The following is a 20,005-nucleotide window of genomic DNA, read 5'->3' as shown; positions in this document are numbered from 1 at the left end:
TTTGTTATAAAAAAGAAAAATGGGAAATGCCGTTTCCTTCACATTTTAAGAGAAATTAATAAATGTATCCAACCCATGGGTCCTTTACAATGTGGTCTACAAAATCCTAACTTAATTCCTAATTTTTATAAATTATTGGTAGTTGATCTTAAAGACTGCTTTTTTACTATACCTTTGCAGCCTCAAGACAAAGAAAAATTTGCATTTACTGTCCCAGTTTTTAATAATAGCATGCCCACAAAATGATATCATTGGTGAGTGTTGCCTCAGGGAATGCTTAATTCCCCTACACTTTGTCAATATTTCATGGATAATGCCCTTCAATCCTTTCGGAATAAATTTCCTTCCTATTTAGTCTATCATTATATGGATGATATATTGATAGCAGCCCCGGATTTTGATGAATCTAAGTTATTAAAAGAGTTAACTGATATTGTGGCACAACAGGGATTGTATATAGCCTCAGACAAAATTCAAAAGGTAGAACCTTATACCTACTTAGGACATAGAATGTTGCACAATTCCTCCATTCCAATTCTTCCTGAATTACAAGTACAGAAATCATATACATTAGTACAATGGCAAAAATTACTTGGCATTATTAATTGGGCACGCCCATTCTTCTACATTACAACTGGTGATATGTTGCCCTTATTTCAGTCTTTGAAGGGAGCACAATCACCAGGAGATCTAGTTGTATTAACTGATCTTCAAAGAACATGCCTTCAAGAAATATTGAATAAGTTTAAGCATCGATATGTGGACAGGATAACATCCTTAACAATAGGACTTTGCTTAGCTATTCTTCCCACTACACCCTTACCCACGGGATGTCTTTATTCTAATGCGTCCCCGCAAGCGGTCAACATTCATGAATGGATTAATTTGTCAGCTACTCCGCCTAGAAACATTTATACTTATCAATCAGCATTAGAGGATTTGATTATTAAAGGTCGTAAACGAGCCTTACATCTTACAGGACAGGATCTCATTAGCATAGCTTTCACTGCATACAAAAGTTGAACATGAGCATTTGATGATGATTTCAGAATCATATCAGATAGCCTTTTCTCAATATGTGGGAAACTTGTTGTATTCTTTACCCAAGGATCCTAGAATAGTGGTTACTACTACTTTAAATCCGGCCTTTTCTTCCATTTTTGTGCGAAATCCTATTTCTAAAGCTCTTACAGTCTTTACTGATGGATCACCTACAAGGGGTGTGGTTGTCTGGCAGATTCAACAACAATGGTATTCTAAATTTACTGCCACGCAGACTTCAGCTCAACATGCTGAGCTGGCTGCTGTGATTTTGGCTTTATGATTGTTCAATGACCCATGGCACAAATATTACTTTATACCAGGAGCCCCCAATGGCATTTGGTCAAATTTCTTTTACCCCTAACTTGATCATGTCTTCTACATTTATTGTCTCACAACTACAATCTATTTCACGCTCCTGGCTATTTTCTACACCCCCTATGCAATTGAATTCTGTCCGTTGGCATTACTTGAAAGTTAGTCGATTTACAAGGGGTCTGTGTTTCTGTTGTCATGCTAAACACACTTGGTTTCATAATTGGTCTGATTATGATGCTGCTCAGCACATATTTAAGCTAGGGAATTATAGTTATTGTTCTGACTACTATTGGTTGTCAGGTACCTTTAATTCTTCTTTGCATGGAATTAATATAGCTCCTGATATGTATCCTGACAATTTTCCTATTTTTAATGCCTCTGATCAATTTAATACAGGATCGATATGCACTGTTTGGCAGCTTAAGGATCCTAATATGTGGTTCTTTTTTGATAAATATGCTACTAATGTTCATCCTCAGAATTATCAATGTGCAACTATAGGTTACTTTACTCTACCTGTTCAAATAGCTACGCTCCCATCAACTCGACAGCGGCGTTCCTCTCTGGGGCCTATATGTAATGATGAAGTCATTATTGACACACAATTGTCTTCTGGTTCTACCTTTGGCCATGCATTGGCAGGGGCCATTACAGGAGTCCTTACTCTAGGCTCTTATCCTGGCATAATTGCCCAAGAAAACAGACGATCTATTCTTGGTCTCACCTGCAGACTTGAAAAATCCATCAATGCTACCGCTGCTATTATTCGTGATTTGCAGCATGAAATAGAAGACTTAAATCAAGATGTCTTACAGCAGCATTTTGCCATAGACTATTTTTTAGCCCACCAGGGAGGGTTCTGTACATTAGTTGGACGCCGTGGATGTGCTGTGCATTTTCATTCTTTGAATAAAACTATTGAGGATGAGCTTGCCAATTTACAATCATACATTCAAAATAATATCCATGCTCATTACTCACCTTTTGAGTGGCTAACCAATTGGCTCCCTGATTGGTCTTGGCTCAGACAGTTTTTCTTTCATGCTATAATTATTATTATTGTACTAATTGCAACCTGTTGTTTTATTCAATGTATTCCAAATTATTTTGCATTGTTTCATCCCGCTTCCCCCTCTCTTAATCCTCTACAATTGCGATACATTCATAAATCTTTGAATCCTCCATTTAAAATAAAAAACGAGGATATGTAGAGTTGTAATTGCAGGAATGTTCCAATCTCGGATGGCAAACCTCAGATAAATAATGTTTCCAAGCAAATACAACTCAGGCAAACAAAGTCACTAATCTAAAGGAGGATTAGAGAGAGGAAGTAAACATATGTTAGACTTTAACTAGAGATAATTAATTGTATGGATTACTGTGCTAAACAGTAACGAAAGTTAAGCAGTAACCAAAGTTAACCAGTGATGGAGGATAACTAAAAATGTGTATAAATGCAAGACTAGACTCCAATAAAGATCATCATGATTCAGTTGTTCATGATCAAACAACTCGACTGCCTCATAATTACAACACCCATCCCATTAGATCTCACAGGGAAGCCATGTAGACAGTAATCTCTTCCAGGGACCTGTATTTGTGGGTCCCATGAGACAGGAATTAACTGCCATGGTGTCTGCCCTATCAATTATTTCTCCCTCCCCAAAATCAGGTTAGCCCCAGCCCTGCAATCATGCTGGAAATTCCTCAAGACCTTATTATAGAAAAAGGCCTGAGTCCTGCAGAACCTGAGATATTCTTAGTTGGCTCCATTGTGGTGGATCTTCTGTTCTTTCAATGGGATTTTTTTTTTTTTTTTAAAACAAGTTTTATTAATTTTTAAAACACACAAATTATCATTATTCATTACATGTTTAAACCTTTTTCCCTTGTAAATTTAACAAGTCAGATAAATTATAATTCTGTTTTAAACCATTTCCATATAATATACCAAAACCTCTTATTCAATTTCTCTTTACTTCTCTTTACTCTTATTCAATATCATTATTATTATTTCATCTGTTTCTTTCTGACTTAGTTACCATTATTCTCATTCTATATTTCTACAAGTTTTACCAATTCTCCCCCCAAAAAAGACATATACACACAACACACAAAACATAAAAAAAATATCTTTTTGGAAAGTAACTTGGACCCAGGTGTCTCTCTCTTCATGGACTTCAATTATATTCATGCTCATCTTACATATCATTACTTATTTTATTTACCGTTCTAAGCCTTCTATATTAACTTCTCCACATATTTCACACTTCTTAATTCTACCTTAATTAATCATCTTAGTTTAAATCATTATATTTGTATCTTTTGTCCATTTTTTTATCATCCCTTTGTCTCATCCCTTATGAAAAAAAAGAAAATCAGTTTCTCCTGAAATCATTAATCAGAGTATGATGCCTTTCTATCTCCCCCTAAGTTAATCAAATTAATCTTTAAAATAATATCTAATACCCAATCAGATTTTGCTTGGTACATTCTATCTAACTAATACATCCAACACAATTAAGTGCATAATTAGAGAATAAATCCAAATATTAAAAGAAATACTATAATAAAAATTTCATAATAACATCAATACCATAATTTTATTAAACTATTTAATTAAAACAATATTCTAAACCCCTCCTATTATTAAGTTTTAAAACCAATCATTTTTAAACATTTTAACATTTTAATCTCTTATCAACTCTTAAACCATTGCAATACTACCATCTCATCTTATGTACCTTGCAAAATCTTTTTACTTTATCCATTATCCATAAAAATTCCTTTTTCCATTTAATTTCAAAACGTTGTAGCTTTTCTCCACCTTTTCCCTTTCTTTCTTTTCCCAACAAAACTTTCTACCCCCTTCTTCTAGCCTCTGCCTTACCGGCTTCCCTTCTCTGTCGTATTTCTTTTCCCCTTTGTTTACAATCATCATATTGGTTTTGCACTTTATTTTTCCCTTTCTTAAATGTTTTTTAGATCTTAAGTCCTTAAATCCTTTAGTTTTCTTCTTTTCTCTTCTTTTCTTTTCTTTCTCTCTTCTTTTTTCTGGATCAAATTCTGAGATTCATTAAAGATGGCTCCTTCCTTTCTTTCTTGTTCCTCTGCTGTCTTCATCTGTTGTAATTTTTGTTGATAATTAGTAAGCGCCATTTCTAAGAAAAGGAAAGCTTCTTCCACACCATTTCTTAGTTCCTCAACAGAAAGAGCCATTATAAATCTTTTCTTTTCTTTTCTCCTTCTTTCTTCTTACAACAACCAGAATATTCAAAAGAAAATAAAAAAGATAAAACAGTCCCAAAGTTATCAATCAGTCCAAACCAAGGCAGAGTTCTCACTTTCTCCTTCTGGGGTGATATCAATCAAAGAGAAAGAAAGTCCAAATCTGTTTAAAGTCTTGTTACAATATATTCTAGTCTTCAAATCCTTAAGGCATCTGCTCCAACAAATCTTAGCATACAAATATTTTCTTTTAATCCTCTCTCTTCCCACTCATCGCTTAAAACCAATTTCCACCTAAAAATAGGTTTCTTAATATCCAGTTATTTATTCCGTGGGAAAAGAGGGAAAGCTATCCTTTCAGCACCTTCAAGCAGCCGCTTTTTTCCTCTTCTGGCAGGTATTATTCAGAAAGTCATACTTTTCAGGAATTTTATTAAATATATCTTAGAGTCCTAGGAGCCAAGAAAAACTTTCTCCTCTCAATCACTTTCTCCACTTCCTCCTGCGCATTCTTACCCGGCTGCCAGCTTCTTTGTGGCGGCCATTACGGACCGCCGCTGCACCGTCCTGGGAAAAGGGGTTCTGCCAGCCAGGAGGGGGTCTGCAGCACCCCCAAACCCTTCTCCGGATCCCCCTACCTTCAGCTGTCCCTGCAGGGCAGCCTAGCTCCGCACCCAGCTGGGTCGGAGCCCCAAAAACGGCTAGCGCGGCAGGGATCGCGCAGCTCGCAAATCCCTGCCGCCATGGGTTCGACAAACCGGAAGTTTCTGTTCTTTCAATGGGATTTTTATGTTTTAAATTTGTTAGTGGTTTTTTTCATTGTTAATGACTTTTATAATTTTGTAATAATTGATTTTAAATATTTATTGTTTGTCCATTTATTGTTTTTATTGATTGTTATACACAAACCAAAGTTAATTCTTATAAATTTGTTATATAAATATTTTATTATATGATGTTTATGTTTTACATGATGCATTAGTATTAATATTAGTGTTATTTGATGCACCATTTCTGTATATTCTGAACAATTTGCAATGTTAATCTAATAAAATTAACAAGCATCAGTTAATGGAGTTATAAACAATCAATTTGGTATGCCAACATTTGAGGATACCATGCTCCTCCCTACTCATCCCCAAACAGGGACCTAGTGATAGGAAGGAAGGAAGGAAGGAAGGAAGGAAGGAAGGAAGGAAGGAAGGAAGGAAGGAAGGAAGGAAGGAAGGAAGGAAGGAAAGTTGTAGCTGGTTTCTTTGCAGGAAACGTACATTATTGAGAATCAGAAATAGACAGTTATTGTAATTATTACAGCAAGACCACAAAAATCTAAATTTGCTTTTTTTAAAAAAATAGGCCTTTACAACATGCTTAGAAAACCAAAATAAATATTATTGTCTGGAGGTCCCAGGTTATGGTTAAAAGGCTTTGTTTCACATACAAGCAATCTAATGTCTTTTATTCTGAGCTTCTTTTCACTGTTTATACTAAAAACAGATTGTGTGTATCAAGTTCTGTACCATGAGGGAAATTCCAGATAGACCTGCTTCTCAGTTTACTAGATTATTACAATTATCTTTTATTCTTGCCCTATGTCTTCTACTACTGGCAAAATGCTCAGCTACTGCCACAAAAGATGTTTCAATCAAATGTTTCCAGGCATTTGAATAGTTTTCAGAGTCTTGAAATACAGTTTTAGTCTTGCTTCCCTAATATTAATCTCTTGGGAGTTTCCAGTGACCTTATATGGATTAAAAGATATATGTATCCTAAACCAAGTGATGTATTTTTCCCCTCTCTCATTACTATAGCATCAATAATAAGACAATGTGGTCTGTATTATAAAAATATGGATGTTTACTAAATGTTAAAGGAAACTCTTTGCTACAATTCAATGATTATCTCTTTTTTGACAGCATAGTTCTAGTAGCTGTAATAAATAGATAGTTTAAGTTCTGAAGAGTTTGTTTAAAGGTCAGTTGTTTTTTAAGGAGCACTTATCTTTTCTAAATAACTATATCAAACGTGAGTACATTAGCTGAAAAAAATTATCTGTGTTTTTATTATTTTGTATTTTTAATTTAATCCTTCAAGGTTCAGTATAGCAGGCTCTTGAGAACAGTTGACTAAGGTTTTATCTATGCATTATATATAGGGAGGAGACCTGTTCCAGGCCTGACAATACAGATATTAATACATCCACAATCTTTTTATCACAATTGCCATTCCAGTTGCTTCCCGAAATGCATGCCCAGAAATTAAAAAAAAAGATCTGCCTGTTCAATCATTCAATCTGGTTTTCATTTCATGCATAGTGAAAAGTAGATAATCTAACTAGAGTCGGTTTGGTCTAGCGCCAGGCTAGAAATCAGGAGATTGTGAGTTCTAGGTCCACTTTAGGCATGAAAAACTGGTTGGGGGAAAATGGGAGGAGGAAAGAGTATAATGTATGTTCATTGCCTTGAGTTATTTATAAGAATAATAAAGATGGGATAAAAATTGAATAAATAAACAGACAGGTATTCACATTCAAAAGTATCTGCTTTCCACAGTGCAGGAGATGATAGGTAGATAGAATGGAGTAACAGGCAGAATCTAATCTAAATTAAGCTAGATAAATTTGGATTGTAGGTTTAGATTATCTATAACCTAAATTATATTAGCTAGATATATTTAGATTATCTAAATTAAACTAGATAAAAACAGATAAATATTCTTCTACATACTGGCTACCCTGGTGTCCATTTAGTTGTATCTCCAGAGTTCTTGATCAGAACTCCAGGTGATACTGGAGTTTCCTCAATGTATGGTAAAGTATTAAACTCCCAGTAGCTTTTATCTGAGAAAATTCTGACATTCCTGTAATAACTTACTATAGCCCAATTAAATTTGTCATGTGAAAGATCTAGTATTTATTGAAGTAGAAATGCACAAATGAAAGCCCTTCTCCTAATCTTTGGGTGTGATTCTAGAGGACTTTCCCAAATTCTCATTGAACTGTTATTTCTATTTAATAGAAAGGGGAAAGGCAAAACATTAAATGCTTTGGAATAATATTATGCCTATATTTAATTTTATTTTATTTAAAATTTTGTAGTTCTAGTAATTACAGTTAATTTTGTTCTGATTACTTGTTGAACAACCCAGGGATACTATGAAAGTAGAGCACTTCTACATCAAAGAAATGAGATAGGCAAGAAAACAGTGGGACACCAAGCTAGGTCAAGCAAATTTAAACCCGTTTTATTCATATAGCCACAAATGCTGTAAGCCTGAACTATGCACGCCCCACCCCACCCCCTGGAACATGGGCTGGCAGCTGTGGCAGCCCAAAAGAACTAGTGCATTTGCCTCTCCTGTTGCACATATGAACAACCTGTCTCTTACCCAGTGTTACCTTCCCTCCCCACCTGTTAGTATTGTAGAAAGTTAGCACCCACCCATCTCCTTGAAGAACAAAATATTTTTTTTAAAAAAAACGACTTTATTCAGTTTTTCACATTAAAAACAAAAATCTCTTTTTAGTGGACAACATATTCCCGGGTCATCATCTTTACATACGAATATGACAGAAATTATACATTGATATATGCATACTTAATTCTATTATTACCTTTTTCCATTCCAAATTTTCAGTAAGGAGAGAAACAAACACATTAATTCTAGCCTCTTTCATTAATCTCAATTGATTTTGTTTCATTTCAATTATTTCAAATATAATCCTTTAGTATTTGTTTTTAAACATAAAGATAAACAATATGTGTTTGCCTAATAAATAATGATAAAGTTTAATTCTAAGTTCTTTCATTAATCTCAATCTAAACATCTTTTTATTTCATTTCAATTATTTCAAATATAATCCTTAATATTTATTTTAAAAATAAAAATAAACAATATATATTTGCCTAATAGTGGTAATAATGAAGTTACCAATGTCTCTCCTTGCTTTTAATAATCTATATTAAACTTATTAATTTAGCTGGTTCTTTAGTCTGTCATATTCTCTTTCCATTACACTTTTTTTATGAATTCTAAATTAATACAGATCTTAACACACCCACACAAAAAGAAAAAAGAACAAGTATAAGTTTCCCCTCTTTTACTATATTGAGTGTGACACCTTAATGATTAGAATATACCTTTATTCCCTCATCTTAATTCCCAATAAACCATTAATCATTACATCTTTTCAATTGGATTCCACAGCATATTTCCCCCCCCCCTTTAATAAGAGTTATCAGTATCTATATTACCCTATTTTCTAAATATTTTAATTGCAGAAATATTCTTATTACCCCTTGTCACCCTGCAAAATCCCCTTTTTAATTCATCAACCATTATCTCTGAAAAAGCAATTTCTTTTCAACATTTTACTAGTTCTGTGTTTCTTTCTTTCACATGCCTGTTTCTTACTGCTTCTCCTCCCCCTCTTTTCCCCATATCTTTTCTCATTCCAATTTATCTCTTTCTTAATATCTTCCTTTCCCCTTTTCTGCTGAGTCTTTCTGCCTTTCCTGACTTCACAGGTATTCCTTCTTTTAATTGTAAAGAAACAATTTCCTTTCAACATTTTACTAGTTCTGTGTTTCTTTCTTTCACATGCCTGTTTCTTACTGCTTCTCCTCCCCTCTTTTCCCCATATCTTTTCTCATTCCAATTTATCTCTTTCTTAATATCTTCCTTTCCCCTTTTCTGCTGAATCTTCCTGCCTTTTCTGACTTCACAGGTATTCCCTCTTTTAATTGCTTTCTTAAAACTCAACTTTTTAACCTTCCTTCTTTCCCCCCTTCTTTGTAGCGTTCTTTGTGTTAATTGTCTATTTAAAATGTCTTCTCCTTGAGTCGATTCCTCCTCCTCTGAGAATCTTTCTTCTTGTTCTTCAATCGCCATTTCCATTTTTTCTAGCACAGAGCAAAGTGATTCGCCTCTTTCCTGTAGTAATTCTCTCATATTTTTAAGTTCCATTTTTAATTCCCGAAGAGATATCATCATTCTTATATTTTATGATCGTTAAAGTCCACAAAAAGAAACCATTTCTACTTTCCTTCTTTCTTCTTTCAGTTTTTTAAAGTTCTCAGCTATTCCAGTCCAGGGTTTATACCAAAACATCAATCAATCTTTCCTTGCTTTTTCCTTTATTCTGGTTCTGCTTTCACTTTCTAAAATTCTTGCTTTGTTTCAATATTTCTGTAATGTTATATCCACACCAGTTCATTCAAAAACAAGATGCTTTCCCTTTTATTTGAACTAAATTTTTATCAAAAGGTGACACTCTCCATTATACAAAGTCTTCACTTTTTTCCCCTATATTTTTATTTAAGGTTTTTCGAACCTCAATATTCCAACAGAATCCAGTCTCCAAATTGTAAACTTTGTTATTATTATTCTTTGACAATCTTAAGTCCAACTTTAGTTTTATACTTGTTTATTCCCAAATTATTTTAGTCCAATTTCATTAAATCTTTAATTCCAGCTTCTTCCTTTCCCGGTTCGAAGCCCCATTTAGCTGTCAAAAATATTTTTCTTTTTTTCTCCGTCCCTTTGTAATTTCGCCGCTCACTTTTCTTTTCTTAAAAATTCTATGTTACCTTAATCCCGGGGTACTTTTATTTGGTTATATTGCCCAGTTGTCCCGGTTCAGATGTTATCCACCTCTTTCTTCCCTCCTGCACAAATCTTAGTCAAGCTGAGTCATCCTCTTCGGGATGGCCATTTTAGACCATCGCTGCAGTCGTCTTCGGGAGGAAAAAAAAACCAAGAACGAAATATTTTGAGGAATATTAAAAAGGCAAAATATTATATTTCCCTGGAGAAACATGCTCTTGGAAAGCAGCCTCACCTTCGTTAATAGCCCTCAGCAGATATCAACCCTTAAGAAATACAGAGATAACTAGCTCTATTCATAAGCAAATTCCCTGCAGCAAGGTCTGAACAAAGGTAGGATTAGCCTTCAGCTATAATAAGAATTGCCCAATACCCTTTCAGATTTAACAGATTTAACAAATAATCAGAGTTGGAAGGGACCTTGTAGGTCATCTAGTCCAACCCCCCACCCAAACGGGAGACCCTACACCATTTCTGGCAGATGGCAGTCCAATCTCTTCTTGAAAGTCTCAAGTGATGGCGCTCCCACAACTTCCGAAGGCAAGCTGTTCCATTAGTTGATTGTTCTCACTGTCAGAAAGTTTCTCCTTATTTCAGGTTAAATCTCTCCTGCTTCAATTTCCATCCATTATTCCTTGTCTGGCCTACAGGCACTTTAGAAAATAGCTTGACCCCTTCCTCACTGTGGCAGCCACTCAAATACTGGAAGACCATTATCATGTCTCCCCTGGTCCTTCTCTTTACTAGACTAGCCAAGCCCAGTTCCTGCAACTGCTAGTTGTATGTTTTAGCCTCCAGTCCCCTAATCACCCTGGTTGCTGTTTTCTGTACTTTTTCTAGAGTCTCAACATCTTTTTTATAATGTGGTGAACAAAACTGCATGCAGTACTCTAGGTGTGGTCTTACTAAGGCTTTATAGAGTGGTATTAGTACTTCCCTTGATCTTGATTGTATCCCTCTGTTAATACAATTTAGGATTGCATTAGATTTTTTGGTTGCTGCTGCACACTGCTGGCTCATATTTAGCTGGTTGTCCACTCAGACTCCAAGATCCCTCTCACAGTTACTGCTATTGAGCCTGGTTTCACCCAGTCTATATGAATACTTTTGGTTTTTTCTTGCCTAAGTGTAGGACTTTACTTTTCTCTACTTTGAATTTCATTTTGTTAGATATGGCCCAGTATTCTAGTCTGTCAAGATCCATCTGGATCTTGAGCCTATCTTCTTGGGTGTTAGCTATTCCTGCCAGCTTCGTATCATCTGCAAATTTGGTAAGTTCCCCTTCTATTCCCTCATCTAAGTCGTTAATGAAGATATTGAAGAGTACTGGGCCTAAGACGGAACCTTAAAAGTAGGTTGTGGTCTACTTTGTCAAATGCCTTGCTGAAATATAAATATATTATGTCCACAGTATTTTGCTGGTCTACTAATTTAGTCACTGCTAGTTATTACTTTACTTGTTTCTAGATGTTGGCATATCTGTTTTTTTATTATCTTTTCCAGTATCTTCCCAGGTATTGATGTTAAGCTGATTGGTCGGTAGTTTCCTTGGTCTGTTTCCCCCCTCCCTTTTTTTTTTAAAGACGGGAACCACACCAGCTCTTTTCCAGTCCTCTGGTAGTTCCCCGGTGCTCCAAGATTTTTAAAAGATATGATATAGTGGTTCTGAGATGACCCCTGCCAGCTCCTTTAAAATTCTGGGATGTAATGCATCAGGCCCCGGTGATTTGTTTTCATCAAGATCAGACAGATGTTTTCTTACAATTTTTTTGCTTATTTTAACTTTTATTTCTGGTCTGTCTTTTACAGTTATGTTTTTGGTGGGTTGAGCTATAGTTTCTTTTTGCGTAAAGATGGATGCAAAGAATGAGTTAAGCAGTTCTGCTTTCTCTCTGTTGCCTGTTACTTCCTTGCCATCTTCTCTCTTTAGTGGGCCGACTGTTTCCTTGATTTTTTTCTTGTTATTTATATGTTGGAAGAAACTTTTTTTTATTATCTTTGACTTTTGTTGTAAATCTTTGTTGATGGCCTTTGCTATCCTGACTGCATCTTTGCAGATTCTAGCAATCTGCTGATATTCTGCCTTAGTTGTATGTCCTTCTTTCCATTTTTTGTACTTGTCCTTTTTTTCTTTCAATTTGCCAGAGAGATCTTTGTGCAGCCATGCTGGTTTCTTCTTGGATTTCTTGTTTTTCTTTCTCAGTGTGCTGGTCTGGGCTTCTATGATCATACTTTTTAGAGTTTCCCAAGATTCTTGAGTTGTTTTCCCCTTTAGGATTTTCATCCATGGAATATTTCCCAAGTTCTCTCTGAGTTTATTGAAATCAGCTCTTTTAAAGTCCAAGACTCTGGTGTCATTATATTCTGTTGCTTGTGTTTGTGTTATGTTGGATTCTAGTATGACATGTTCACTCTCACCCAAGGTTCCTGCAGTTTCAACTCCCTCTATAACTTCTTCTCTGTTTGTAAGAATTAAGTCCAGTATGGCTGTCCCTCTAGTTTCGCCCTCTACCTTTTGGACAACAAAGTTGTCAGCTAGGTTGGTTAGGAACTTATTTGATTTCTCACTTGGTGCAGAATTAGTTTTCCAATTGATATCAGGATAATTGAAGTCTCCCATTACTATTGTTGTGTGTTTCCTGCATATGTTTGTTAGTTGGCTGGCAAAAAGGACATCTATATTTTCTGCTTGATTGGGTGACCTATAATATACACCTATGGCCATGTCATTCTTTTTTTCTTTTATATTGACCCACATACATTGCAATGTCCTACCTGTCAATGAATACTTCAGCTTCAACCATAACAACACAAGAGCACACAATAGATACAAACTCAAAGTTAACCGCACCAAACTTGGCTGCAGGAAATCTTGACTTCAGCAATAGAGTGGTCAATGTCTGGAATACTCTACCCGACTCTGTAGTCTCTTCCCCAAACCCCAAAAACTTTAACCTTAAATTGTCTACTATTGACCTCACCCCTTTCTAAGAGGTCTGTGGGGCGTGCATAAAGCGCACCAGCGTGCCTACCGTCCCTGTCATATTGTTTCTTTTATTCTTCTTTTATTTTTCTTATATGTACCCATTTCACATATTCATAACTATGTATTATTTTAGTTATTTATTTTTATTTATTTGATTTGCCAATTGTTTACAAGATAATAAGTATAAGTGTATACATAGTTGTGAATACATGAAATGGGTACATATAAGAAAAATAAAAGAAGAATAAGAGAAACAACAGGACAGGGACGGTAGGCACGTTGGTGCGCTTATGCACGCCCCTACAGACCTCTTAGGAAAGGGGTGAGGTCAATAGTAGACAGTCTAAGATTAAAGTTTTTGGGGTTTGGGGAAGAAACTACAGAGTCGGGTAGAGTATTCCAGACATTGACCACTCTATTGCTGAAGTCGTATTTCCTGCAATCAAGTCTGGTGTGGTTAACTTTGAGTTTGTATCTATTGTGTGCTCTTGTGTTGTTATGGTTGAAGCTGAAGTATTCATTGACAGGTAGGACATTGCAATGTATGATTTTATATACCATGCTTAAATCAGACCGAAGACGGCGTAATTCAAGGTTTTCTAGTTCTAGAATTTCAAGTCTGGTGGCATAAGGTAATTGGAGTGATTTTTTACCAAGATTAAGCACGCTGTTACAAGATCTTTCCTTTCTTTTTTACTTCTGTCACAGCTTTGATTTAGCCATGCTAAGTCTCTTTTTAGTTCGGATGGAGAGGTTTTCTTCGAGTCAGTCACAAAAGCATTCCTCTGCCGTCCAGGGTGACTTTTGGCTACTAAGAGCCTCAGGGCTTTTTCCTCCCTCCTTGTTTTTTTTCTGCCAGCTGACCGATGGCGTGGAAGATAACTTCTATCAGCTGTGTGAGGGATTTAAATGAAGGTAGGTTGTTTGCACTCCGCAGGCAGGCTCCGAGTGAAGGAAAGGGCTTCACTTCTCTGGGGAAGGAGCGGAGGGCTCCGGATCTGTTAGCAGGAATATTTGGGCTCCACGGCTTCAGAATCTAGCGTTTTTGGGCTTGTTTTTTGGACTCAGGTTTACTCACGGTTACTGGTGTAACAGCAGCTTTAAAAGTGGTTTCTGGTGCAGGTGATGGCTTTATAGGGAGATAGTGGTCCAGGAGCGAGAGCTTCACCTTCCTAGTTGGGCATCGCCATCTTCAAAATCTTCAAAAATGTATACACTTATACTTATTATCTTGTAAACAATTGACAAATCAAATAAATAAATAAATAAATAAATAAATAAATAAACATGCATTCTAGGAGATTTTCATCTTTGGTTTTATGCATTTCTGTAGCTCCTTCATTGCATCATCTCAGTTGCATCACACCCTTCAAACTTCAACCAAACCTGGGACAACCTACAGAGCCAGCTATGACCCCCTACAACAGCCATGTTCTTGCACAGGAACAGGAAGTTCAAATGCAAAGCCCAAGAGAAGATATAAATACTCCTCACTCTCAACTCCATGTGGTCAGCTGCCCAGGACTCAAACCCATGTGGTTCTGCTTCATCATTAAACCATCTTTCCAATTAGCCTCCATGTTTTCAGTGTCTTTCTCCCGGATTGGAACTGATGGATATTTCTTCCAACAGTATCTTAGCAGAGATATTGTAAATAAAAACTTATAATGTCTTAAGCTTTTTGAAGCTTTTTCTCCCTGTACCATGAACATGACTGGTGCTTGGCTACCATGGAAATAAGTTATATCCTTATGCTCCAACTATATGTTCCCAAATGTAAAAAGCTTAAACTTTTTTTAAACAAAAAAATTCATCCCTTATCTCCATCTGTTGTTCCCAAAGGCTATCAGTTCCCATGGAATTTTCATAGCCAGCTTTTCTGTGATGAACATTTATACAGACCCAGGATATCTATTGATCACTGTGAAGGAAGGACAGGACAGACTTGCTAATGAGGACCATCAGGACAAAATGCACCTAAAGCAGAAAACCGGGACACGTCAGCTATAAAAATGGCAAAAATTCCTCCTACTCTATGGTACTTTAGTAGGAATTTCTAAGAGAAATGAATCCAAGTCTATTATTCCCATACAATTTATTCATCTGTTACTTCAATTTCCTTTGTCTATATGATTGCCATTTAAAGCAACCAGTCTCTGATTTCTTCCTTTTGAAGGTAGCATAATTCAAAATACAGAAATACAGAAATATACAGAAAAGCCCTTAAGAGTGGCAACATTAAAGGTAAGTGATTTCATTCTACTTTCTTGATTGATATTTGGATATCCAATAAAAAGAACTGGACTTCTTTTTTTAAGGGTATGCAATGGTAGAATTATCTCAAATGAATAGATAGAAGATAGTGATTTCCTTTGAGATATTTTTGACAATTCATTGCACGTTCCTCAGTGGCATATAATTTCTCTCAATCTTATATAAGTCTAGATACTAGAGGCTCCAAATTCTGAGAACAAAAGTGATTCCAGTTACTAGAACTGTACATAGAAGAAAGTTTTTTTTCTTTGAAGTTTTTTAATAGCTGGAAAGAAAAGAGAAAGGAAAACACAATTGCAATTGGAAAGTAAAGATTATTCTAAAACCTTATAAAAGTCCCTGAACAAGGAAGGGAAATTAAATAATTAAAGATTTGTTTGGACATAATTTGAACCCCACTACTCCCTCCTGAAAATCAGGGTAGGCAGTACACTTTCATAACTCATCAATAGGAAGTCAATTGAATTTTGATCACTTCCAGACACTTATATTTTACTGTCAAAATTTCTAGAATAGTATAATTTTAAAAGTAGCAGTGGTGATATTAGAAAGGAAGAAATGAAATATATGTGGACTTAAATGTAGTGCATTTTAGATGTGCTAGAAATTATTAATACTGCTACAAAAACTTGATAACTCTGTAAAATGTATAATTAAGATACATAGTATATTATTGTTATTATGTGATTAATGTACCAGGCTACAAAGTGGTAGATCATGAGTTTAAATTCTGTTTTAGCTATGAAACACAGCTGAGTGACTTTGGGCTAGTCATTCTCACTCAGCCCAACAGGATTGTTGTGGGGAAAATAGGAGGATGAAGATGTGTTGGATATGTTCATTGCCTTGAGTTGTTTATAAAAATAATAAAGGTGGGATATAAATAAATATGTAATACAATGTAATGTAATGTAATACAGTACAATACAATGGAAAGGAATGCAAAGCAATGCAATGCAATACAATATAATATTAAATAAATGCTGCATTTTTCCTATATTATAAGATGGGTATAGATTTTTTTTCAGTTTAAAAAGGATATTCTAAAATTAAAGGCTCAGGAAAGACTTCCCTGTTCAAACTAACATTGTCCAGTTTTCTTACCATCCTATGATGACAAATTTTATTTATGTTTTTAATCTTTTTAATCTTTGAAAATTGAATAAATAAGGATGCTAAGAGATGATTCAGGGAACATAAACATATTATCCCGATCACACTAGCGTAAACACACTATTGAAGTTAACAAGTGTTAACAAGTGTTAAGTTGGTAGTAGTATATATCAATATTATTGATAATTTAAGAAACAATGATATTAAAAGGTCCAAAGATCTACCAAAGATGTGCAGCATTTCATTTGATACCAAATACATGATCCTAGATTATCTAATTCAAAACCATATAATAGTACACATTTTTTAATGTCAAAGTGAGGTGGGCACAAAAGCTGAAGATCAGGAACTTGAAATTATTGAAACAACGTCTGCATTTTTGTTATTTTCTGACCTCAAATTTCTTCTTGCTTTCCTTCCTGAGGATATATTCAGGCTAGATTTTATTTGTTTTAGCCTATGAAAGTGATTTCAAATTTGGTGTGCTGGTAAATCGATTTTGTAGGCAACCTCAATTTCCTACTAAAATATCTTGGAGGAGCAAAGGGATCAAGAAATTCACAATTTGCTGGACTTAAGCTCCAAGAATGTCTTAATACCATGGTGGTGAGATAAATGTTGAGAATTTCAGTCTGACAAAACTGAAAATACTAGGTTTTGGAAGGGTAGTTTACAGAGTTTTGATTTTGTAAGTAGAGAAATAGTCACACTCCCTGAAGTCCATCTTTTTCACTTTCCTTTGTTCTTTTCTAGATGAATGCTGAACTGGCCAGACCCTGGGAGAACAAAAGTGCAGTGAATGAGTTTGTCTTACTGGGATTTCATGAACACCCTGTGCTCTTCTTTGCTGCCTTTCTTGTCATCTATCTGACTGTCGTTCTAGGCAATGGACTTGTTGTGATTGTGACAACTAGGGATCCTGCCCTCCATACACCTATGTATTTTTTTCTAAGAAGTTTATCAGGACTTGAGGTATGTTACACTTCAGTCACTCTTCCCAAAATGATAGCCAGCCTGGCCACAGGAGACCACTCCATTTCTTTGAAAGCCTGTGCCTCCCAAATGTTCTTCATGCTGTTCCTGGGTGGTGCTGAGTGTTTCTTACTAACTGCCATGGCCTACGATCGCTATCTTGCTATTTGCCTGCCCCTGCACTATATGACCATAATGAATCAAAGGATGCTCATAGGACTGGTATCTGGTTCTTTTGTTCTCAGCCTGCCAATGCAGTTGATACAAATTGGACTCATCTTCTCCCTCCCCTTCTGTGGCCCCAATGAAATGGACCACTTCTTCTGTGACATGCCAGCAGTCCTCAGTCTGGCGTGTTCTGATGTTTCCACCAATGAGTTGGTAGTATATATGGAGAATGTTATATTTGCTCTGATTCCTCTAGTTGTCATCTTAACCTCCTACTTCTATATCGCTAGATCTATCTTGCACATGCCATCAGCCATGGGGCGCCAGAAGGCTTTTTCCACATGTTCATCTCATGTGATTGTGGTCAGTCTTTTCTATGGCTCAGGAATGTTGGTATACCTACATCCCCAAACGACAGCTTCTATTAAGATTGACAAGCTGCTTTCTCTGCTCTACACAGTCATCATTCCTCTTTGCAACCCCCTCATCTACACTTTGAAGAATAAGGAAGTAAAGGATGCCCTGAAGAGACTCTTTAGTAATAAATAGTATTTTGATGTAGGCAAGGATAATTTTGAAGACATCAGCTGAACATTTCTCTTGCTTTTAGAATCTTCAAAAGCCAGAAAGACACTGTATAATGTCTTCTGATAACAAAATAAAGCAGACTCCAAAGCATGCTTATTTTGCTATAGGTCTTATTTCAGTTCCAAAATTTAATCAACCCCTTATTCTACATTACTATTAAAATTCAATTTTAGTGTCTTGCAAAATTAATTCAGGCTACATCTGATAGATAGGGTTAGCATTGACAATGTACAATTACATGGAATGACATAAGCATGGGAATATCTCCTCTCCTGAAGCTTATGAAGGAAACATATTCAAATCATCATATTTTGTAGAAGATTTATCCCCACTAAATCTACCTTGTGTTAGGTTGAGCTGAGAAATATTGAGAATGGAATTTACCCAGAAAACTTGCTTGTCTAACACCTTAAACACTGCACAATACTTTACCATTTTTCATCAACATAAACTTGTCCAGTTCCCAGGTTCACAGAATTCTTGCAGAATCATCAGATTGGCCCAGCAATTTTTCAGTGGCATTTTAACATCTGTAAGTCTTCTCCTGCTCACTAGTGGTTTTTAGGGAAGGATTTATAAAAAATAAAATAAAATATGTTCCCTTCAAGCTTCATATATTTATTGGTGTTAACGTTAACTTACTGGGGTTTGATCTCTTTTGTTTTTAAATGTTTTCTTGGTTGAAGGTAATTAATCAGGAGTAATAAGAAGCAATTGTTTTAAATATTACAATTTTACAGAATATACCTTTGCATTCTCCCATGGCTGGGTTCACGTGACATATTAAGCCAACATAGATAATCTCATTTTAACTTAAAATGCTGTATAAAATGAGATCACAGAAAACCAAGGACAAATTTACATCATCTGAACTGGTACGGCAAAATACTGTATGGCCTGATTTCAGCATAAATCTCTTTATAAAGAATAAAAGTGGTCAGGTCATCAGTCACCTGGTTTTTTTTTTAGGTTTCTTTGAACAAAGCAATTTGGTATATAATAATAGTATTTATTATTTATATGGATATTCCTTTGATTCTTTATTCAGTATTTTCTCCAGATAGGCCCCTCTAGATGGATTGTTATAACAATGTTTCTAAGATATTTGAAGAACCTTAGCAACTGGTAATACTTAGATGATGTGCTCCAAATGATATAGAAGAGTGTTTCTCAATCTTGGTAACTTGGATACGCCAAGCTCCCTCAATTCACCAGGCTCCCTCAATTTTCCAGCAATTAGGAATTCTGGGAGTTGAGGTCCACACATATCCAAGCTGCTAAAGTTGAGAAACACTGGTATAGATGCTGAGCAAAGATGGCTGAATTTTATCTCCCCCTCTAGAGCAGGAGGAGATAGCAAGCCAGTTCTGTGTGCAAGTCAGAAATCAAAGGTCAACTTTGTAGGAACAAGAAGACATTGGCTGAGTTCATATCACTTCTTTTCAACCAACTCTGCTATGATAATGCTGTGCTGCGTAACTCTGAACCCATTCCAATTTGTCAATAATGTCTTTTCTTCCAGAGTTTGTTGTTTTTAAGTCACAACTAAAATGGCATTTAGTCAAGCGAAAGCTTTACCATTCTACAAATTTCTTTATCATCCTGGAAATTAAACAACAAAACTTGAAATGGGGCTGGGGGGAGAGAATAACAAAATTAATGTTAGGATTTTTTTCTTCCTCAAAGTCTGTAATTAAAAACAAGGGTTAGAGT

At 35.6% G+C, this 20,005-nt stretch overlaps 2 protein-coding genes across 2 annotated transcripts; both read left to right on the top strand.

Annotated features, from left to right (window-relative positions):
- The first annotated feature begins 1,622 nt into the window (after positions 1-1,622).
- On the top strand, positions 1,623-2,872 carry LOC148129095 (uncharacterized). Its single transcript, XM_087945227.1, has one exon. It carries the CDS (start codon positions 1,704-1,706, stop codon positions 2,568-2,570), a length of 867 nt encoding a protein of 288 aa, XP_087801353.1. The 5' UTR covers positions 1,623-1,703; the 3' UTR covers positions 2,571-2,872.
- A 14,445-nt stretch (positions 2,873-17,317) lies between these two features.
- LOC113423030 (olfactory receptor 10A7-like) lies at positions 17,318-18,253 on the top strand. Its single transcript, XM_026684247.2, has one exon. It carries the CDS (start codon positions 17,318-17,320, stop codon positions 18,251-18,253), a length of 936 nt encoding a protein of 311 aa, XP_026540032.2.
- Positions 18,254-20,005: the final 1,752 nt, after the last annotated feature.

Source organism: Notechis scutatus, chromosome Z (genome assembly GCF_049901735.1).
Source record: "Notechis scutatus isolate UNSWTSFEM ecotype Mainland chromosome Z, rNotScu1.2, whole genome shotgun sequence".
Lineage (NCBI taxonomy): Eukaryota > Metazoa > Chordata > Lepidosauria > Squamata > Elapidae > Notechis > Notechis scutatus.
The sequence above is the reverse complement of the archived record's forward strand: the minus strand, read 5'-3'. Positions and strand labels throughout refer to the sequence as shown.

Bases quoted from the DNA above. Each gene is read 5' to 3' on its own strand.
- LOC148129095 (XM_087945227.1), top strand. From the start codon at position 1,704: ATGTATCCTGACAATTTTCCTATTTTTAATGCCTCTGATCAATTTAAT.
- LOC113423030 (XM_026684247.2), top strand. From the start codon at position 17,318: ATGAATGCTGAACTGGCCAGACCCTGGGAGAACAAAAGTGCAGTGAAT.